Raw genomic sequence first — 24533 nt, forward strand, 5'->3', positions numbered from 1 at the left:
TATTTAATTACAAAACAATGTTTCCAGAATTTACAAACCCCTAGCTTTCTTCCATATCTAATCTGGTACCTTTTTTTATCTATTAACTTCTGTCACTGGGGAGAAAGGCATATTCACCAGCAGACTCACCTGAATCATTCTTCATTATCATATCATTAGTAGACAGAAATGTCGACTCTTATACCATTCATGGAAAGATTTTTCCGGGAAAGTTTGTGGTCCTCACGCAAGCGTCCAAGCCATAAGTTTGTTGCAACACTTTAGTCTTTCACACATAACTTGTTACCAGCAACATTCATTAACCTCTCTGAGACATAATCGCAGCCCTCAACATCCGAGTGGTTCACTACCACCACTGACCCATCATCAAACACAACTGAACAAACTTGCTTCACATTTCTCGGGATCAAAGCTGCTGAATTTGCATCAGTTAAGAGAGCTCGGTATATTCAGCACCGTGACATGGTAGTACTCAAGAACAGCCTGCAGCGAAAATTAGGAATGAGAGGCTGAAAGAAGAACACAGAACAGAATAAAGAACATGTCCCTGTTGATTATCTTCCATTGGACGGTAGCTAATTTTACCCTAGGCCTGTTTGACCCTCACGTAATCATATGCTGCTTCAGGTGTCATGTGTTTGTGTTGCACCTTCATTGCAAAGACATAATCAGACAGAGAGAACAAGGCACGAGCACGAGCACCAACACCAACCAGTGCCATCTTCGTCGTCAACACAACCACTTTCCCTCTGCTCACCACTCTCTCTCCTTGTCTCCATCACCGATCTCTCTTCCTTCTCCGTCACGTCTTCGATATACATACAAACAATCTAATCCTCCTCCCAGTGATGATCGTCAAAACGACACAACCAAAACCCTAATTGTGATTAACTAAAACTAATAAATAAAAGAGTTTTTCTTAGGTTCCCCCTTAAGGTGAACTCATAAGTTAACCCTCCAATTAAAAGTTGTCAACTCATATTTAGTTTTTGTGAAAAAGGAAAGTAAAAAATAATTAAAAAAAAAAGGAAAAAGGAAAAAAAAAAAGGAAACAGGCTGAACACGACGGCGTCATCTTCCTCGACCAAAAACTCAACCAATTCGTGATTTGTCGTAAATTATCGTATTTACACCTCCAAATATGAATGTTTGTTTATTCTAACCAATCTATTCTATTAATTCTTCAACATGTCCAATTGATAGTAAGTTATGTCCATCTTTTAATTTTTATAACTGCACCTAAATAACCATTACAAAAGTAACCACCTAAATAACAATTATTTGTTAACTGCATCTAAGTAATCACCTCTTAAATAGTACGTAGAATCATCAAATTGCATTTAAATATAAACGTGATGTATATTTCTTTACTCCATAATTGTAGGACCTTCAATGCTTATCCCCCAAAAATAATATAACGTATATGTTTTTCTTTATTCAAAAGGGTTAATATATTTTCTTTTACTCCTATTTGTTACCTAATAATAAGACTCATATCTCATTTAAATTCTGAGTATTTATATAACAAACAATAACATTTCAGGAATCAAATATATATATAAACTCATTTAGTTTAATGGGTCTTATATTATAACAAAATTAATAGAACAAATACTTATGTAAATAATAGCAAATAGGAGAAAAAATATTTGTTACAGATGAAGAGAAAAAAATATGGAAAAAGATGACAAAGAAGCTTCACATCAAGAACATCATTTTGGTAATGTCGAGACAAAGAAGGCAAATCAAATTTCACAATATCAAGATTGGATGGAAATTAATAGAGAGAACAAAGATAAAAGAATGAGTAACATGTTTACAAACTCCAAACAAAATGAATTGCATTATATGCATTTTCTTTTAAACCATAACAAAAACTTGACCAACTACACAGATTTACGAACTGTTAATGGAGTTTTGTATCCAACTTTTGAAGATGCTTATAATGCTCTTTTTTTTAACTACTATCTTTTCTTTAGGGATTTTTTATTTTTTTGTAAGCTTTCGTCCAATAATAATTTCATTTCAATGTTCAAAATAAGAAGACTAATCATTTTGAGAAAAAAAATACACAAGTAAAATTAGAAATAAAAATAAAGATTTGCCCAAAACACACATATCTGATACATAAATATATACTCCCTCTGTTTTTTTTTAAAGATGTATGTTTTAGGAATTTTTTTGTTTCAAAAAGATGTATTTTTCATATTTTCAATGTAATTTTTGTCAACTAATTATGAATAATTGTGAATCTCAAAAAAATTAATTGCATTTCTTGAAATTTTATTGGTTTAGAAATATAGGAAATATAAAAATAACAAAAAACTATGCACTAATAAGTAAATTTTAATATGTTTTATTAAAAAGTGTGAACATCTCAAAACATGTACTATTTAAAAACAGAGAAAGTATATAATAACAAAAAAACATACGCTTAGAAATGTAATTTCAAAAAAACATACAAAACAAAACATATATCCGCCCTCTTAGGGCGGATCAAAATCTAGTTTTTCTTTTAAAAACGAATGCAACTAACATGTGAGTTCATCCATTTAGTTTGACTCAGATGACGAGGCGAAATGCACTATTTAAAGAAAAAGTCCATTCTTTTAGTGCTCAATAAATGTCAAATGGCGCCGAGCTGTGAGGAGTAGTCAGTTCTTAAATGGAATCACCAACAAATGATAACCAAATTCATCTTAAATTAGTTTCTTTCTTCTTCTTTTTTGTGCACCTTTGTTTTGTGAACCAAATTAGTTTCGTTCTAACTTTTGATATTACAGTATAATTTATCTTAGGTTTCCTACCTTGTGTCAAATATTAATTAAAGATGCTACCACTACTAACAATCCAAAATTCAAAACATAAATAAATAATTATATCTTATCATTCTGCTATTTATTACCGCTATTTTTAATTGGTATATTTATATCATTGCTTCTTAATGCTAAAAATGGGGTTTCTCACATTTAAAATATTTAACAAACAAATATATAGAACAAAAACAAAAGTTAATTCCTCTCACTGTAAGTAAATTATCGCCTAATTCCTTTTATAAACAATATAATTACAATATAATTTATAATTATATTGTAAACATTACGATATATACATATATATATATATATATATATATATATATATATATCGTAATGTTGTTTTTTCTTTTTCTTTCTTTCCATAGGCAGGGAGGTTGCGTATAACTATAATTATAGACTGAAAATTCAGATATCTAGGTATAAAGTGTATTGAATACGTATACATATATTTTAGGTATAGCCTACAAAAAGAACCAGCCTCTTGAATTGGATGTATATAATAACAACCACACCGACCTATTCTTCTCAAACAAAACTCTCGCACTAAGCCAAGAAAACCACATTCCTTTCCTTCTCTACATCAATTATCTCTCTTTCGTTACATCTAAACCCTTCTACAGTTTTATAAAAAAAATGAAAAACTTAAACTCATGGATCACTCTTCCTGCCGGAGGAGATATCCGGATCCTCCGGGGCATGCCACGGCGAGAACAGTGAATAACAATAATAGTAATCCAAAGAAGAAAAGAGTCGTGGAAGAAGAGAATGATGATGAAAAGATTGTTTCAAAGCATCCCACTTATCGAGGGGTGAGAATGCGACAATGGGGAAAATGGGTCTCCGAGATAAGAGAGCCAAAGAAGAAATCAAGAATCTGGCTCGGTACCTTCTCCACGCCGGAGATGGCGGCGCGTGCTCACGACGTAGCGGCTTTAGCCATTAAAGGCGGCTCTGCTCACCTCAACTTCCCTGAGCTAGCATACCACCTCCCTAGACCGGCTAGTGCTGACCCTAAAGACATCCAAGCCGCAGCAGCCGCTGCTGCAGCTTCGGTCGGCGTTGACATGGAAGTAGAGACGTCGTCTCCCTCTCCCGCTAGCTCGGAACCTTCGTCTCCCGGTATGACCGCACTAGTCGACGACGCGTTTTCTGACCTCCCCGATCTGTTGCTCGACGTGAACCACAACATCGACGGCTTTTGGGACTCATTTCCTTACGAAGAACCTTTCTTCTCGGGGAGTTACTAGAAGACAAAGACACTGTAGTTTTGTACGTATTGTTTTTTTAGTCATGTGAAAACTTTTTAACATTAAAAGTCACCTGTTGATCCAAGTTGTAGAATTAATAACGATTTATGATCGATTTTTTTTTCTTTTTCTAGAACTTTTAAGTGGGGATGTGTGACATCTATAAGCGAAAAGGCTCTTTGCTTTTGTAGAAATGTGAACGTCAGTGAGTCAGTGATAATTAAAAAGGTCCCATGTTTGGTTGTAGCTCTGTTGTACCTCTACATATACTTAGGTTCTGGCACAAGAAATAGATATCGACATCTTTTCTCCGTAACATTAATGTATCTATCTAATCCAAACAGATTTACTTTTGTATTTAAGCTTAGAGCATGATTATTGCATAGATCCTTAACAAAAGTCCTTAATACACATATATGTATATATACATATACATATATATACATATATGTGTATTAAGGACTTTTGCTAAGAATCTATGCAATAATCATGCTCTAAGTTATAAGTTATAACGAATAAGCATGAGCATATTTAACAAATAACTTTTTTTTTGCTAAAGACTATTTAACAAATAACTTCAACTGTATTTTCATTTAAAACAATGAAAGGCATCATATTTTGAAAAAAAAAGAAAGAAAAACAATGAAAGGCATCATATTTTGAAAATACGACAACAAAATTGCGCCAGAGACAGATTAGTTATTTTTTTGGAACTACTTTTCTTTTAAGTTTTTCTTTTCTTTTCTTTCTGTCATTTTCCAGTCTCCTAATTACTTCGCTAATCTCTAATTTTGTCGTGAGCTTATTGGCCCTTATAAAGTTGGAAATGAAATGACCCATTGGTCCATTTGAATTAATGCCATGTATTTAATGTCCTTTTTGTTGGAACTGATTTTCATTGAAAGACTATATTGTACGTAGGGGAAGGACACTGATTGAATATATCATTTGTTTGTAATTCATGGATATTTAATTTTCTGATTTACTTTACTTTGAAAAAATATAGATATTCAATTTTCCGAATATCCAAAAAAATTATAGATATTTGAGAACATACAAGAATATTTAAGAATATTTTATCAATTTTGTTCAATACAAATAAATCTAAAAACATTATACAAATTTGTTTTTTTCTTAACTTTTTATATTATATAAAAAATAAATTAAAAATTAATGAAATTATGTGGTTTATGAACTTTTAAAATTAATAAATGTTTCTTATAAACATATATTTTCAGAAAAATTGTTGCTTTCGATAAAGATTTTATATTTTATAATTTATATTTTATATATTTACAAGTAATTTTATAAATTCTAAATACTAAAAAGTTTAGAGGTGGATATCCGATCCGCTCCGATTTAAATACATAAAATGTATATATATGACTAAATATAGAGTTTTAAATATATAATCTTTTATAATTATTATTTTAACACATACTTTTATTAATTGTATTTATAAAATTAATAAATATTTCTTATAAACAGATATTTATAGAAAATTGTTGCTTTCGATAAAGATTTAATATATTATATTTTTTAATTTTTTAATTTTTAATTTATAAGTATTTTTATAAATAAAATTAATAAAAGTATGTGCTAAAATAATAATTATATAAGATTATACATTTAAAACTCTATATTTAGTCATATATATATATACATCTCTATGTATATAAATCGGAACAGATCGGATATCCACCTCTAAACTTTTTAATATTTATGATTTACTTCGATTTTAATTGATATTAATTTTTATATTTGTTTTGCTTCGAAGACTTATAGATATCTGGATTTTTTGGATCGGAGTGAAACGAATAACAAATCGAATCAAATTTAACAGATAAAATGTTCAGTCCTACTTGTTTGTTTCTATTAGGACTCTATTTTGTTGGGTTGACAGTAGTCATTTATACTAAAATAAAATTATATAACAATAAGAAATAGAATCATATAATATTCGAGAATTGTGGAAGAATGTGATTTATTCGTCATTCAGATTTCAGAACATCTAATATCTGGAAATATCAAAACTTTTTCTGGATCCACGTGATTTTTCTAACTATTACGTTTTCTCCCTTTATTCTCCAAAAAGAGTTATTCTGACACTTTTATTATAAAAGGTATCATTTCAAAACTCCAATATAATCTATATTTCTTTTAAATTTAAAATATACTGATTCTATAAATTACTTTATTGTTCACAAATACTATTGATTAAATATATGCTACTAATACTATTATAAATATATTTTAATTAATCTTTGTGAAAAGTGTCAAAAAATTTTTTTTCGAAATAGGAGAAATATATTCCAAAGATATTAATCATGAAAAAACACTTCTCTAACGTAGTTATTTTGAAAAAAAAAAACAATTTTCTTCAATTAAGTAATTTTAATATTTTGTAACAGCAAAAATTATTCACTATGACATTAATTTATAAAGTACAAGCTCATAACACGTATTTAGATAAATAAACTTCAGTTAACTTTGTATGCTTAAATTTTAAAACAATTGTGTGTTCTGAAAAGGTTTATACAATTTAAAAGCACAGTATTTTGGAAAGAAACGATTAAAAGGTTGTTTTTTTCTTAATTATTCCTATTCCTATATGTAATAAGAGGGGGTACTACGTGCCTTTGTGTTTGGACGTGAGCCGTATGTTGCATCGACATCATGGCACGCGTCAAATCAACATCATCGTCAAATAATGGCAACTCTATACTCTGAGGGTCTTTCCAAAGAGTTTCCTTTCCAAATTAGAGAACATTTAAAATGAAAATAGAATAATAAACTAAAAATAAAATAATTTATTTATTTATGAAATAAATTTCCCCTCTATTATAGAAAATAAACACATTTTTACTTAAACTTTATTTTTAAATAAATCATGGAGTGAAGTTGTAAATACTTTTAGATAATTTGATAAAACCATTCAATGTGTATATGTATATTTATATATGCTGCTTTTTTGTAAACATTTATATATGTTATTGGTTGCTGAGCAGATAACTAATATTAAGTTTTTCTGTGTAAAAATGTAAAATTGTAATTGATACAATTCATTTTAAGATCTCTTTATATACATGTTTACATTTCCTAAGTCTTATGTGTGTTTCATGAATATAAAAATATAAATCGTTTTTATTCGGATATTTGAACTATAGGAGAAACAATAAATTACAAATAGATTAGTGCATTCCAGATTGTCGATTGTCGATTCGATAAGTTACAAGTTTAAACTACGATTATTAATGAAGCTAAAAACTTTTGAAGGGAACACAACATGTTCTAAATTTTAAGAGCTTTTAATCCTTTTCCAAATATTTCATATTTCCAATAATCTGTTTTTATTATAGAACTTTTCTATTTAAAAATATTAAAATGTTATTTTATCAATTAGTCTATATAACAAAAATCTCCTATTACAAAGGAAAATATAAAGACAGGCCAAAATGGTCTACAATATTAGATATCAATCTATGTATTATTATACAATACATATGAATTGAATATTAATTTTTATGTTTAATGTAATTATGAATACATTTTAGAACAATAAAATCTATAGAATAATTATACGTGATGATGGCCTAGTGGTTTAAGCAAGATGCTGGTAGTTTTCTAATTCAAAATCTGATGGAAAATATTTTAGATCATCTTTATTTCAACACTAAAACACTATTTAGTGTAAGTTTACACATTTTTTTCGATCTAACACTAAAAACTACATTATTTTAGTGTAACACTATAATTTTATAGTAAAATACTGTTTTTGGTAAGATATTAAAATAGTGTTACACTAAAATAGTGTAATTTTTAATGTTAGATTGGAGATTTTAATGTAAAAAATTATAATAAAATAGTGTTATAGAGTTGAGTTAGAAATTGAATTTTTGTAACTATTAAAATGACAAAAATGTAATTTTAACATTAAAATAGTGTTATTAGTTGAAAATAGATATCAGTAAAAAATAGTTTCAAACTTATGGAAGTTGAATTTCTTCTGATTAAAAAGAACCGTGGAGTAAAAAAAAGATTAACATTATCATTATTCTACAATATTATCTTTCAAAGGTTTTTTAATATATATGTCTCTATATATTACTAATCAAGTTGAAACATGATGGACGAAAGTACCTTAGTAGGGTGAGTGATTTTATGAAAAGTCATTTTGTTATATATGCTTGGAAAACATATTGATGTGATATATCCCACGATGACGTACAAGCTGGAGAATCCTAGGTGACTTAGTCTAGAACTAGATTTTCCAAAACTATTTTTTTTATGTGAAGCCCGGTGATAAAATCATTTATTCATCTTCACTAGGCTATCTCTAGATGCTCAACAGTAATCATTAGTTTGGACTTTGGAATTAAAGGGGCACGAGAGAACAAATGGGAATGAAGATAGAAATGTTTCTCTTTTTTTTTTCCATCTATTTAAATTTTATTAAAAAGGCAGTTTACAGGGAAGTCCAAAACAACTTACAAAAACCCAACACATAAAACGTAAAACAAAAGCGAAACTAAAATATATGGGCCCTAAGCCCAAGAGACCACAAACCCTAATCTAGGGGACTGCACACCACATCTGGGAAATACGCCGCTCTGCTACACGTGTTGAAAACCTCAACACCAAGGCAGGACACGTATTGGAGAAACCAGCCGCTTCCACCATCTTAAATCTCACCGCCAGAGAAGAACTGTCGATCACTGGACCCCGAATCACCCTAGTCCATAAAAGGAGAACTCGCATCTTCACCATCTTTGACCAATGAAAACTCACCTCCGACGACTGTATCGAAGGTATAGGAGATTCATCGGTTGCATCTCACTGGAGACAACGCCGGAATAGCACGACGCTTCACCACCACACATCTTCCAACGGAGAGCATCAATCGATCTTGATAGATCGAGATCTCATCCTGGACACGAACCTTCACACCTCCATAAACACACCTAAAGCCGGCCGCCTTCACCGGAGAAGAAGGTGACGACGCCGGAAACAAAGCCGGACGGCCACCGAAGGACAAGCATACCGCCGGAGTCAAAACAAAGACCACCTACACCGATACTGAACAGAAAAAGAAAGAAAAATCAAACCCAAACCGGACCGACGGTGGCTGTGGAAGCCTATTCCGTCGGCCGGAATCACTATTCACGCCGGAAGTTTTTCTAGAGAGATGTCAGAGGATTTTCTAAATGTTTCTCTTTACAGTAAACACAATCAGAAAATTATAAACAAAATAAGTAAAAAGAATAAGGAACGTCCAAAAGTTTCAGAGAATCTACAGATGAAGTTAGAAATGGTGGGTTGCTGAGCACGTGCTATCGCCATAACGTACGAACAAGACGAAAGTGGAATTTGTAGTAGTCTTTTATATAATATTTGGTGCCATCCCAAAGGTCAAGGTGCTATACAAATTACACAGCTATACAAATTACAGTGTGTGGTCTATAAAAGGTAAGGGACCCAGATAGAATCAGTCAGATTCAGGCGGTGACAAAATATTTGGAGCAAAATATTTTGGACTATAAGTTTTAGATGCGTCCAATTTTAACTTCGGCGCATTGATCTTTCATTGTCTAGGTCTTATATATATTATACACTCGCCATTCAGGTGGTATATATATGGGGTATAACTTTAGAGTTAATTTAATAATTAGCAACGGAAAAGATTTATGAAAAATTTCCACAGATAACTCTTTTTTGTTTATCTTCACAAAAATAATTCTTAAAAAAAATGATCAAAAGAGGTTTTATTAAGAGGTAAAACATGTATTTATACAATTTGTGTTAACTAATCTATTTATGATTTAGAGTTAAGAGATGAGTTTTGGATATGAGTTTCAAATTTCAAAAAATAAAAAATAAATATATTAGAATTTTTAAAATAAAAAAGAATTATATTTGTCATTTTATTTTTTTGATTGCTATTTTGTGACAAAAACATAAAAATGGCTATTTGACAGAATTGCCTAAAGATTTATTTATAAAATAACATATTGAAATGTTGGTTTTAAAATTATAGCAGAAATCTACGGGAATAATTTAGATTAATTTTAGTTCACTGGTTTATTGAATGCACTCGCCATTCAAGTATAGATCAAATTTAACTTACTAAATAGTACGTAAAATAAAATATTAAGGTCATTAATAGATTACACGTTTATGTGACCCTCAACCTCAATTACTCCTCTTTGATCAGTTTGTAATCAAGAATTACGTTACTGAAGAAGGTATGAAATAATCATAGTACTCAGAATCGTTGTTGATGATTGTTCTCTTGTAGCTCTTGCAGCTACAAAGACGTAGTTGTCAAATATGAACCACACACACTCGCAGTCTGTAATCTGTAGTCGTTACTACTTACTACATCACAGCTCGACTTCACTATATAACCCGAGCGGCTAGATGAAGCTATTACAATAATAAACCGATGGCTAAAGTGAAACATTATAGAGCATTCAGAGAACTGGAGAGCTATAAGGAGTCTAGGGAGGCTGGAGTTAAAGAATAAGCATATTCTGTAACGAGTGAGCAAAAATCAATGAGGGGCAAAAAGAAGAACTGGGAGAAACAGTGTCCTTGCTTAGTCGTTTGTTACCTCAAGTTCTAGTGGATTTTCTGATGTTTTCCGACAATATATAGGCTAAACCACCCTACTTTTCTGAACTCGTTCAATCGTTTGTGTTCATTAAATTTGACTTATTTGTCTGTTGAGCCCAAGAGAGTGAATTAGACAAGTGCAAACGAGGTTTTTTGAACAAGCAAAATTGATATTTTCACCAGGTAAAATAAATAAGGTTGGGGTGAGTTGATATAAAATGTAAGGTGAATGAAACAATAATAATCCTTTATATACAGAACCAATATACGTCAAAATAAACACTCCTAATACAATTTGCTGAAGCCAGAAGTGACCCCTGAGTCTCCCAACCGCGGAAACAACACCTCTTTCTCAATCAGAACCTGGAGATGCGACGTGATCTTCAGGAATGCAACCCACACAAAAGGTGCGCAACAAAATGCATATCCGAAAACAGACAACGCTCTCACAACTCCATCAGGGTACCAAGGGAAGGCCATGACAAGTAGCGTCCCGAAAATGCCGAACCATGGAGTGAGAACAGGGAGCGCTGGGAGGAGGAGAGTGTTGATTGGGATGGAAGAGAGAGCAAAAGAGGCCATCAAGTAGAGGAACCAGCCGATGAGTGGGTGTATGGTGTGAGGGATAGTAAAGAACGGGAAGACGTAGGCTGCGACTACGGAGAGAAGTGCTAGGAACTTGAAACCTGCTTGGATCGTTGTTAAGTTGCGGTCAGAGCGGCGATAACAAAGCTTAGTTATGTTAGGACGAGCTAGTCGTGTGACCAGTATGATCACAAGGTAGAACACAGCTTGGATTATCACCAAAGGCATCTCTGCTGAGTACCCTAGAGTGGCGCGACGCTGCTCGTGCCATGATAGACCAAGTGGAAGAACAGGCCATGACCACCAGTACCATGGTTTTAACCAAACAGCTCCCGGGAATGTAATCACACTGTTTGGTCCACACGGTATGTTCCATCGTAGTTTAAGATCTGAGATTAAAAGATAATCATGTTACTACATTAATCTAAATGTGTATTATATTATTATAGACAAGAATAATTATTTGAGAGTAAAAAGAAAGAGACTTACAGAAATAAGAAGCGTCCATTTGATAGCCTAACGGAAGTCTCAAATGGCCACTGAGCACAGAGCCATTACTCGGAGGACGAAAGAGAGGCTGGTCAAGAAGATCAGAGAAGTAACTGACAAGAAAGCCTTGATCAGCTCCATCACGAACCTCTCTTTCAACTTGTAGCTCATGGAGCATGTCCCTGAACACTTCCACCGAAGGTTGTAAAACGAAGAGGCCAGTGTGGAAGATGCAAGGGTTTATGAAGACCGCACAGAAGCGTCCGCACTGGAACAGCTCGTCGGTTTTTTTAAGAAAGAGGTTGTCGGCATCGAGCATGACCACACGGTCATAATCAGACAAAGCCCAAGCGTAGAGCTTGTTGAGAGTAAGCTTGAATCTACTGTTGAAGTTAGTTTGTCTCCTGTATGGATTATCCACATTTTCAACTCTCACCACTTTAGCTTCATCTTCCTCTTCCCTGTTAACACACACACACACAGTGACACAGGTTCGGTCTTAACAACTAATAAGTCCATGATTTTGAGCGTATACATAGTTAATTAGTTATGTATTGATTTTATTTTTCTGTAAGCATGTCATGTCACTGTATTGTTAAAGTTGACATTTAGACGGTATTGCATGATCTAGCTTTGGAGCAGATTGGCCGGCAATAAATTAATAACTTGTACGCAGCTCTTCCCTATTTCCAAAAGGTTTTTCAATCAGGATACTAAAGTCAAACAACTCTCCTTACTGACCCTTTATATGATGTCAAAAAAAAAAATTAACCCCTTAGAGCACTTCCAATGGGGTTTTTTCTATTAGAACTCTTAAAATTATACTCCCTCTGTTTCAAAATAGATGAAGTTTTAGGATTGTGCACAATTATTAAGAAACTTGTTTTTAATCTAAAAAATATCATTAAAATATAAATTAAAAATTGTTCTACCAATCACAAAATAGATTACATTTTATCATTGGTTACACAGTTTTTGATAAAGTTAAAAAGTACATTGATATACTAAAACATCAACTATTTTGAAACATCAAAAACTCCCTAAAACATCAACTATTTACAAACGGAGAGAGTATTACATATCTATATATGTAAGAGCCATTGTCTATAGTATTCCACAAAAATAAATACTTATACATATATAATACATACATACATATATAGATACATAATATAATTTTAAGAGTTCCAATGAGAAGAACCCTCATTGGATGGTCTTATGTTATATCCTTTCATTCAACAATTCTTTTTCCGATCGTTTTAACTCCCAGTTCTTCGACGCATGTTTCAACTTTTAAGGGTGAACAAATTGTTGGTTGGTAAGATACTATGGTTTATTTCAAGAGTTAAGAAATGTGTATATTTTCCAAAGAATTCGAATAATACAAAGGCATAGAAGATATAAAAGAATTATAAAATTATAAACACCTAACAAGTTCTTGAACTTGATTACTTTAAACTATTTGGCTCAAAGTAAGAAAATGTAAAATAATAGAAGCGCGCGCGTAGTATCGACTAACATATATGGTAGGATATAAAATGGACTTAAAAGTAGGTCTCAACTAGGGATGTTAAAATGATAAAACCCCACCCCATTTAAACCCACCTCATTTAAGTCCAATTTCATTTAGAACTCATTTAAAAATATAGTAAAACTTTTATTAATTAATAATATTGAAACTTTGAAATTTTATTAATTTATAGCGATATTAATTTATAAAAAAATATTTAGATTTCTTATTTTAATATATATTTATTTTAAGATAAGAAAAATATTTAATTTTTGTGTAAAGATGTTACCTTTTATTTTTTTGGAATTTGATATTTTATATTAATTTTATTATATTATTTAGTGTATATTATATACATTGCATAGAAAATAAATGTAGTTTTTAGATATAGTGTTACTAAATCTTTTCAAAAATATATTAAATGTTAAGAAAATATAAAGATAATTTCATTGTGAATATAAAACAAACAATATATAATAGGCTCTTGCTTATATAAAATATGTATACATATATATATTATTAATTTATAATATTAGTGAGACCATATATTTACATAGAATTTTCAGAAAAATATATATTATTTTATTATTTTATCGATTTGTGTAAAATTTTGAACCGGTCCAAGTTGGAACCGATAAAATTTATTAATTTATAGAGTATTAATTTGTAGAGGTTCTACTGTGGATGTATTAGGGATATCCATTTAGAACTCGCAAAATTTTCATGTACCCATTTAGACTCATTTAAACAATTATTGATTTAATTTTTAATTATTTTAACTTTACACTCTCTTAACAAAAAATTAAACGAAACAAGTAAATAAATTTAACTGATTTTTTATTATATAAATGCAAATCAAATTGTCCCGAAAAAACCGCAAAATCACGTACTTTGCTAAAACCGCAAAATCGAGTTTTCCGCCAAAACTATAAAACTTAAGTTTTTCTGTCAAAACCATAAAATCGAGTTTTCCCGTCAAAACTACCAAATCGAGTTTTTTTTTGCTAAAACTGTAAAATCGAGTTTTCCCATCAAAACCATAAAACCAATTTTTCCGCCAAAACCGCAAAATCGAGTTTTCGCCCGTCCAAACTGTAAAAATCAAATTTCATCTGCCAAAATTGCAAAATCGATTTTTTCTACCAAAACCGTAAAAATTGAGGTTTTCCGCTAAAATCGTAAAATCGAATTTTCTACTAAAATCACACAATTACAAAATATAATTAATTAATTATATTAAATTAAATAGGTTAGTAGAGTCCCCGCTAATTTTAAGTAAAACCTCATTTATTAAATAAATTTTAACAAAACTACTCATTTAAAATCCTTTAAAGTTTAAACTAAATAGATATAAACATGCATTTAATTTTTTGAAGAACCCATTAAAAATCCGCGAACATAACTCATTTTAACATCCCTCAATTTTGAGACTCTCAACAACGTATATGTACTCAAAGTTGGATTCTCTCCAACTTATGGTTTATTCATTACAAAAACAGTAAGGAACATTAAAACAAAGAACGGTTTCTTCAATGTTCAAATATTATTTGAATTCATGAATTCGATTAACAAGAAAAGAAACCAGCCATGATGTCCTACAAAACCTATTATCCTTTTTTCTCGATCGGTTATTTAACTTATTTTCCAAGCTTATTAATTTCTACGGGAATAAATATATTATTACTTAATGGTGATTCAAAAAAATATCCCATTTTAAATCAAGAAAATATCTCATTATCAAACCTGCTGATTGACGTACAAAACCTTATAGTGAAAAATTTCGATATTGTCAAGAAATGGAAAATTGTAAAAAATAATATGCATATATATATATATTTTTTTTTGATCAAACAGATACTCATATATATAATATGCATATATCCAGCGTAATAGTTTTGGTCAACGATGACGTCAGCTAATGGTAAGCAGAATCAGTGCACACAAGAAACAGAGGAAATAAAAGAAGATGAAGAAGACTCACAAGGCTTGAACCCATCGGAGAGGAACGTCGAGAGAAGCGATGACGACAACATCAGCGTCAACTTGGAGACTTCTCAACGATCTGATCAAAACGCGTGTCGCAACATAATACTCGTAGTCCCTCGGCGTTCCCATGTACATCATGGTCGCGTAGGCGTTCTTATGCTCCGGCCGCCGCGTTTTCAAACCACGATCTTGTACCGCCGCCACCGCGTTTGTAGTGTCTATTGCCGTTTCCTGCGGTTGAAGCAGCTGTCTCTCTCGGTATGCTGTCGTTTCGATTACCAGAAGGGTTAGGACACAACATAATAACGCTAAACCTCTCTGCAAATCCATCTTTGTCTGAACAATGTCTGAACGGGAACTGAAATAAATAAAAGTATTATTCAGAATTTAATTCTTTTTCTTCTAAGGAAACTTGTAAATGCATACCCGTATATATACCCAAACAATGTATGGAAAGAGAGAGGAAGGTTTCTGGGAGCCTGTGAAGGGTTCAAGAGGTATAATTAGGAGGCGAGTGGCCAGCTGAGAAGATATTGTAATGATATGTATATTTTTAATTTTCTTCTTATAATGATATTTTTTTTTTCATTATAAGAAAAAAACTTTGTTGTGCCATATTAAGAGATATACAAATTATTACACATGTTGTATCTTAAAAACATAATTATCATTCTACATTAACTATGTTGATTAAACATGTTGACCTTAAAAAATAATTATCATTCTACATTAATTCTAAAATAATGGTTTATCATCATTTTTCCCAAGAAAATGGTTCATCATCATTTAAACAAGAATCGGTACTTTGGTGAAATTAGAATAGTCAGAAAATTTCCTGGAGGAAAAAATAAATAATCGATTGTTAATTCTTAATATAATAATTTTTATAATTTATAGCAGAATAATAAACTACTCCCTCTGTTTCATAATAAGTGTCACTCTGAACTCATTTTCTTGTCACACAAAGAGTGTCACTTTACAATTCCAATGTAAATTATACTAACTTTCAACTGAAAACTAATTGAATCCATTGATTTTATAAATAATTTTATTTATCTAAAATACTATTGGTCAAAAAGGTATAATTAATTACAACTTACATATATTTCAACAACTTTCTTAATCTGTGTGAAAAATGTCACAACGACACTCTTTAAGAAACGGAGGGAGTAGTATTAATGTAAACTATAGCAAAAATTTACATCAAATGATTTTTGATACTGTTTATCTTCACATCAGATATCATCATATCTTCGCCCACAAAGGAAATGTTTATTTCACACGGAAATGTTGATTGGGATTCCAGATTTTAAGTGTTTAAACCAAATTAAGCACCTTGCATTTATCTTTAGTCACATTTTCTGGACTAGAGGGATATGACACGCTGTTTAGTCTGTAACGCACAAGAGGATGTTGAATTACGGTTTGCTTAACTTTTTTCTCTTAATAAAATAATAGGTGATTATGCAAGTAACCGCATAATTTATTCTATAATATTGTTGGCAATTAGTATTGTGGAAATGGTCAATTGTGGACCACGTGGACTGAGCCTTCGTCTTCGTCCTCTTGGCAAGTGGTGTGCAATCGCATCCTAGTTCATTATTCATGTATTTATACATATTTATGTTACTTATTAAAAACTATATTTCAGAGTCAATTCTGTCAAGAAACAACTCAAAACATTTAGTGTACACAATAAATAAAGTAAACTATGCTTGTTGCTTTGAAATGTCAGAAATAATCTGATTGACATGAACGAAACAGAAAGATAAATAAGTATGGATATGATTACTTGTGGAAGAAGTTAAAATAATTATTTAAGATTTTTATTTGTTAACTATTCATTTGCGTTAGATCAAGTGGTGGTGGCGTTAGACAAACCGAATCTCCAAAAAACACTTCTATCTAACCGGATTTGATCTATATGAGAAAAAATATAGTTTCTGGTCATTATTTCTTTGGCTCTTATTTCTTTTGATAAAGCAAGGTCTATAAAGAACAGTATATTGCATACTCAGCACAAAAGGTTTATAAAGAGTACCTAGGATCTTTATGGAAACCTCAAAATATGGTACATCTCAAACATGATAACGACATGAACCGAAATGTGGTCCATTCCGAGGCAACAAGACTATTCTAAAACGATTTGATTAGAGTTCTAATCGTGGATATATATATATATATATATATATATATCATTGACTGACTTATATAAATAAGCATTTCAATACATAATAACAATTTTATATTTTTATGTTACACATATTTTAATCACTATTACAGAAGATTACATGTTGTGTCATTATATGTAGGCGTATTATCCCTTTTAGTGTTAAGAATATATTCTTTGATCGGCTTCAATTGGTGACTCCATTTTAGGAAAAATAAATTAGTGTAATTCTTATTCCTCAATTTTTACACTATTCATGTTGATTTTTCTGTCAAATAACAGATACATGGTCCCATTTCATTCCTCTTATTTTTTTAAGAATGAAAAAAGTTGTGAAAAAAAAACTCCTCTTCCAGTATCGATGAGGAATGAATTGACTATTAATTCCTATATTTCTATTTATTCATTTGTTCAGTTGAATTTTTATTCATCATTTTATTCATTTTTCTATTCAATTAAATAGTCACCAATTACAGCCAAAATTGGAAGAAAATGGTTGAAAAAGAAAGAGGAAGGAAACTAGAAAAAGATCTCAAAATGGAACGTTGACTGATTAACAATCATGCGACGCTTCTTGTGTGTTGAAATGAAACTGTGTCAGTCCATGATGTTTGTGAAATAGAGATGCTTACAAAGTTCAAAAAAAAAAGTATATATATGCATGTATATAATCACACTTTTGAAAACACAAGTTGACTCAGTTGTATATTCTATTTTACATTTTTTTAATAATTTTTATCTAGTGATGATTTTACTCAATAGTATACGCAATTATAAATTCACAACCTTACAAAACAAAGAATTATCTGAAAACAAATATGTTTGTCGAGAAAGAAAGAAAGAGAACTATCATAAGCAGAATTAGAGAAATTTAAATGGGAAAATATATAAATTAGAGTGTGTAAAATTGTTTTTTTTTTTTGACAAATGTGTGTAAAATTGTTGAAGATGCATGGAACGAATTTTTTTTCTAAGAGATGGATGAAACGATATTTTGTTTTGGTTTAAAGAATACATGAAATGATTGATTCACATAACTAACTGAGTGGATGCATTATGCATATAAGATGTGGCGATGGGAGTGAGTCCCTCGCAAAGCATGAGGGTGGGCCGCCGCATCATTGGCTCCTTCATTTCCGGCGGACGCAAAAGCGACGAAGCCGGCTTGCTGTAAATGTATCTATATACCTGATTATTTGTGTATGTAGATAAGCTTTCTAATTAAATTATAAATACTTTTCGGGTTTATGCTTTGGTTAGACGTGGATGCTTTTGTAATATAAGAAAGTAATGCATGTCATGTATGCATGTGAGGAAGAAATTCGATTTGTTGTTGCGAACTTTTTCTTTTGAGAACTCTCATCCTTACACGTTTCACCCACAAAATGTATAACAATATGAAATAAACTAAGAATTTTTACAGCAACCATAAACCTCTTTTTAACACAACAACCATAGACTTAACCAACAAAAGGCAGGTAGTTGTAAATAGTAGCAAGTGGGATTATTATCTCTAACAACAATGTGGCTACGTAACGAATATTACGACGAGTTAAACGACTTTTGGATTAAAGCTTAAGTAATTAACGGAAGAAAAAGGAAATTAAGAAAGAAAGAACAAAGCAGTTGCGATGGACTTGGTCAAGATGTGAGTATTATAAATTAGTATATCAGGTTTGGTCATCGATATTGTTAATTGGTAAGAAAAGAGAATAAGTACGTTTATGTCAATACTGACCGGAGGACGGACCATGCGGGTTGTATTTTGATTGGCAATGGCAAGTAAAAAGGCAAAGATCAAAAAAAGTAAGAAAAAACATATTTAGAAATCATCTACATTCGAGTATCTAACCAAACTCTATAAAAGCATCTTTAACCGTACTCAAGTTTCTATTTCAAAATGATGTTTGAAGTAAATCCTTCTCCAACTCTAATCAATTTCAAATTCTATAACAGAACAAAAAAATGGATTACTCAAAAATTGGAATAATGTGATTTTAATTTTACTCATTACTAGAGTTGTTCCCGTTATTGTGTATAAAATGAAATTTTGCTCTATATTGAACAAAGCAAAGTGCAGGGATATGATTCAATCCAAAATGGCCAATGGACTCGTTAATCTATAATAGAATAAAGAAAAACTCAATAGACCTAAACAAAAGTGTAGGTGATAAACATTTACAATGCTTTTACAGAGCCATGACAGACATTTAAAATGCTTTTACAGTGCCATGAATGACGTTTCCAATACTTTTACAGTGCCGAGTTTGTGGAGTACGGTGACAGGCCGACAGTTATCATCAAAGAAAAGAAATATACAAACCACCAGTTCTTACTTTTTTTTTTTTTTTTTTTGGAACACCAAACTTATATTAAAATCTCAAAAGTTTACAACTAAGCATAAGAATCCGGAGGCATGCTCGACGGTACAACGATAAAAGAAAACATTATGAAACATAGAAGGATAAAGCCTATAAGAGGCGAGTCAAGCTCAGCAAGATGAAGAACCCCATGGAGAAGCTTCACCTTAATCTCTAAGGCGATTGTTCGAAAGAACAACTGATGGTCGAAGTCGACGTTGATACACCAATAAGAAACGGTTGGACTGTTGCCCGGTAAGAGCTTTTGGTGAGAAGCTCCAAGACCTTGGACAACACCAAGAAGAAGTCCTATTTGACTTGATTTGATATTGAAGTTGACATGATCAGTTCCAAACTCCACAAAGCTTCTCAGCGAGACTAGGTGAATCTCAAAAGCTAGCTTAGCCTTCATAGGGACGCTTAGGACAATGGAGTTAGATGACAGACTGAAAGGTATAATCGGATCAAAACCTCGAACCTCAACATTATCGTGTCGAGGGCAATAGTTTGTAACCCGGATAACCATGAGCATATCATCACTCTTGTTCTGGTTGAGCATGTTTGAGCAAACGTCGGGTAAGAGGCATAGTGTTTCAGGACGGTGGAGTCTCTTTGCACAATACTTCAGAGTTTTCCTCTGATTTTTTGGAATGAGAACAAATGGCAGTGGAGGAGTGAACTGACCTTTTTCCATTTCTCTTCCTAGGTGAAGAAGGAAGTTGCAACGCAGTGGACATGACCTTGCAGTTAAAGGAGATGACAAAAGGTATACTCGGAATAGCTTATCTCCATAGAGTCCTTGGCATTGACACAGTGTTGGCTTGATGACAGATACAAACACAGCGTTGTCAAGGTCGGCAAGGAAGCTGACAAGGGTTGGTGAGAGGCGCAGGTTGGAGGCGGGGGTGGTGGGCGGATCTGAACTCCGAACTGAAGAAGACGTTATGCTACCCGAGTGACATTGATGCACGGTGTAGTCTAAATAGGATAAGGAGCAGCAGAACGGAGTCACGGCGGTACATGAATCTATGACCTTCGTATCATTACACATCAACTGTAGCGAAAACAAAGCCCTTAAGACTGGATTTGGCACTTCAAGTTCAAGTTGAAAGTTCTTCTTCGCAAAATCACGGTTATACTAGGGATAATGTGATATTTATACCCAGGCCAAACAAATTATCTCGATGTGATTTGGAAGAGTACTAAAATTTAGGTCTGTGAAGAGACGAAATACGCAAAATTGATCTTGCAAAAGCTGTGTAGTATTAAACAATAACACATCTGAAACTAATTATATATTATCAAAGGAAAATCGTATTTTAAACTTTGAGAGTGTTATTTTTTAATACTTTAAATACTGAAGTTTTTTCACTAGCACTTTAAATTTTGAAAGTGACATTTTTAACATAACAAACCTCCAAATCAAATAGGTGACCAGTATTGTTCATCTTGTGATATGTGTCAATTTTTTTATTTTTTTTTAATAATAAAATAATAAAAATAATAAAATGTAGAAAAAATTCGAAAATTTCCAAAAAAAATTCTAAAAAGTTGGAAGTTAAAAGAAATCTAAAATTTCTAAAACATAAAAATTAAAATTTCAAAAATTAAATTTAAAATTTCAAACTGAAAATAAAACAATTTCTTTTAAATATGTTAATTTTAAACTTCACTAATAAATTAATTTATTTTTAAACAAACTTAAATTTTCTAATTTTTTTTATAAATAATACCAATAGATCTCTTAACAAATATGTAAAATTTACATAACATAATAACAATGTTTTTCTTTTCTATATTTTTAAAAGATATGTCTCTTATCTAAGAAGTTTTACTCACACCAAAACCTAATATATATAAAAAAAATCTATTTTATTTTAAATTAACATATTTGTTAAAAAAATAATCGTTATATTTTTAATTTTGAAATTTTAATTTTTAGATTTTTTTTCCATTTTTTTGTTTTTTTCAATTTTCTGTATTTTATTATTTTAAAAAAAAACTGACACATCGTCGTCATATGAACAGTACAAGTCAATTATTTGATTTGAAAAACAAGTAAAATTCGTTTGAGATTTGTTATGCAAAAAATGACACTTTCAAAGTTTAAATGCAAGTGTAAAAACTTATGTGTTTAAAGAGAATGTGACAATCTGAGGGTTTAAAATGCAATTTTCCCTATTATCAAAATAGTCAAAATTTTACAAAGCTTATCAGTAACAATGTAAATAACATTGTATCTCTTCTAAACATACGAAGAGAAAGACAATCAGGAAACCGCAGATCCTCTAGAAGACAGAATCAACCTCTCTAGAGACTCCGAATCAGAGATTTAGACAACACCATAACCTGCAATAAACAAAAACCAAACAATTGACAGTCTACAATCGTTGAAATCAACCATAAAACCAATAGAATGTGGTTTAACAAAACGGATTGAAACCATAAAATAAAAAAGGGAGATAACCATCAGGAACCAAAAGTTAACATCAAAGAATTACAGTCCGCATCAAGGTCAAATCATTAAAATGACCATCATCAGATTATAACCCTTAATCGAACATAATTTCTAAAACAAAAAAAAAGGCATCAGATATAATATGGGTAGAGATAGTTATCAGCACGAATCAGAGTGGTGCATGACATTCTCAATCATCACTGCCTTCTAAAGAAACAGAACACTTAAAATGTAATAACAAGAAAATAAGCCTCAGAGTTGCAGAAGAATCATCAATAAATAATCAGTCCCGAAAGATGGTGTTCTTTTATAATCTGATCTCCTCATCGGCTTTAAACCCTAATTCAATTTTTTTATTTAAAAATAAAAAGAAAAGAAATATAGAACTCATGGCCGGCCAAAACGGTAAAGGCAGCGACGCCGCTCCGCAGGGCAATGGAATATGAGAGCCAGACACCGAAGACGGAGAAGCCGTGAGGCTCCTACAACGTCCTAGGTATACAGTTCGCTTTGTGACGTTTACTCGTGGAATATGCAATCACACTACTCAGATTGCTCCATTTAAGATAGATTTCTGATTAGGAAATCCCGTCACATATAAAGAACATAACAAGTAGAATAATCAAAGATACTAAAGAAAAAAACAGAACAAAACTACTAGTGGAGAAGTACGAGGAAGAAGAAGAGATGAGGAGGAAGAGGAGTTCGTGAGATGTCTTATATACATAAGAGATATCTAGGGCATCGGAAGCCGTAGAGGTTTGCAACGGCTTACTATTACGGGGCAGAGTGGATGCGAAATAGCCCAGCTACGGCCCAATTATTATTTTTAATTGAGTTTTTGAATTGACTCATTCATTTACATGTCGGCCCATCAACAAGCCTTTTAGTATGTGATTGGATTCGATTGTATGGTATAAATTGTGATTGTGGGTGGAGATGGCTCTTGAATGACTTTTTAACCAACTTTTTGACTCTGCACTTAGAGTGACCAACGTTGTACTTAACAAGACATCAGCACAATTCATGTTTGAATTGCCCACCATACTTTTCGGAGTATAGGATAGGTCCGTCTGACATGTTCCATCCATGCATCATTTCTGATTTCATTTCCATCAAATTTGGGTTAGATTCCTTATATATTTCTCATTGGTTGCACAAAAAACATGTGTACACTTGTTTTGAAAGACATGTTTTATATTGTTTTTCACCTACAAGATACGATTAGAGAAATCCGATAGAACAAGTTTTTTCTCACGACATTGTAGACTTAATTTTTCTCAGATGTAGGTCTAACATGTTTAATCCACAAGATGGATGTCTTTTTAAACAGCTTATATACATTGGAAGCTCAGGTTACAGCAATATGGACTATAACACCTTTTCTTTCATCATTGGAAAAACATGTGTTGTTTTCTGTGAACTTTAATCCCCATAAAATGAAAAGATAGGGGAAGTATGATGAAGATATGTTTATCGCATTTCGTTATAATGTGAAGTTACTAAAATAAATTTGGAAAAATGATATTAATGATAAATAAAAACAGACATGTAGGATACCGCTCTATCTTGTAGTAATGTGAAAGTTGGAATCTCATAACTGGAACAAGAATATAAATATACGAAAAAGCTAACAACTTGCTCTTAAAAAAAAGAAAGTAATTGATAAGGCCCCATATCCTTACTATTCTCCATTCACGTTTTCGTTTTCTAGTTCTACTTTAAATTTTTGTTTTTTAGCTATTCTCTATATGAAAGAACACTACCACATACTTTTTCTCATACACAACTTTGGAACTACTCATATATAACAATTTTTGGTTATGACGTGATGGCAATATCACGCCGAGATCACTTTACTCTTCAAAAAATTAGTAAACCCCCATATTCCCCATGGGAATGAACCCTTGCTATGGATTCTTCTGTACTGTATTTATATTTATTTTACTTGAATATTTAGTAGAACTGGTCCTAATTCTAGAGAGAAGATAGTATAATAGTCTACTATATTAATGTACATGGGGTGATGAAATTTTCAGATCAGATGTACAGTATTTATAGCAATGATTCTAAAAGTGAAGTAAATATTTCATATTTTATATGCACACACATGCATTGATACATATACATATGCACTATACACATACAAGTATAAATTTTCCCAATGTTTTCGTGTAAGTATAAATGCTCTTTAGGATAGACCGCAGTTTTCCTAAGAATTGTTGGGGGTCATGGGTTTGAGTATAATGTTTCTTTGTCAGAGACTTGATGAATGCGTGAAAATCTGGTACTCTGTG

At 31.6% G+C, this 24533-nt stretch overlaps 2 protein-coding genes and 2 non-coding genes across 6 annotated transcripts; 1 reads left to right on the forward strand and 3 right to left on the reverse strand.

Moving 5' to 3' along the window:
• Positions 1-3328: 3328 nt before the first annotated feature.
• On the forward strand, positions 3329-4382 carry LOC108839142 (ethylene-responsive transcription factor ERF038-like). Its single transcript, XM_018611967.2, has one exon. It carries the CDS (start codon positions 3470-3472, stop codon positions 4064-4066), a length of 597 nt encoding a protein of 198 aa, XP_018467469.2. The 5' UTR covers positions 3329-3469; the 3' UTR covers positions 4067-4382.
• A 6485-nt stretch (positions 4383-10867) lies between these two features.
• LOC108807251 (putative glucuronosyltransferase PGSIP8) lies at positions 10868-15800 on the reverse strand. Of its 3 annotated transcripts, none has more exons than XM_018579511.2 (4): positions 15675-15800; positions 15244-15606; positions 11753-12213; positions 10868-11652 (listed from the first exon to the last, which is right to left on the reverse strand). In XM_018579511.2, exons 2-4 carry the CDS (start codon positions 15576-15578, stop codon positions 10964-10966), a joined length of 1485 nt encoding a protein of 494 aa, XP_018435013.1. In that variant the 5' UTR covers positions 15579-15606; positions 15675-15800; the 3' UTR covers positions 10868-10963. The 3 variants fall into 3 exon arrangements, with proteins under 3 accessions (XP_018435013.1, XP_018435016.1, XP_056845120.1); XM_018579514.2 differs by having other exon boundaries at positions 15687-15784; XM_056989140.1 differs by lacking the exon at positions 15675-15800 and having other exon boundaries at positions 15244-15652.
• A 6562-nt stretch (positions 15801-22362) lies between these two features.
• Positions 22363-22442, reverse strand: LOC130497275 (small nucleolar RNA Z221/R21b). Its single transcript, XR_008936278.1, has one exon. It is a non-coding gene; the product is annotated as a small nucleolar RNA Z221/R21b (small nucleolar RNA).
• A 41-nt stretch (positions 22443-22483) lies between these two features.
• On the reverse strand, positions 22484-22569 carry LOC130497155 (small nucleolar RNA SNORD96 family). The gene has a single exon (XR_008936166.1). It is a non-coding gene; the product is annotated as a small nucleolar RNA SNORD96 family (small nucleolar RNA).
• Positions 22570-24533: the final 1964 nt, after the last annotated feature.

Source organism: Raphanus sativus, chromosome 6 (genome assembly GCF_000801105.2).
Source record: "Raphanus sativus cultivar WK10039 chromosome 6, ASM80110v3, whole genome shotgun sequence".
In the NCBI taxonomy this organism is placed as follows: domain Eukaryota; kingdom Viridiplantae; phylum Streptophyta; class Magnoliopsida; order Brassicales; family Brassicaceae; genus Raphanus; species Raphanus sativus.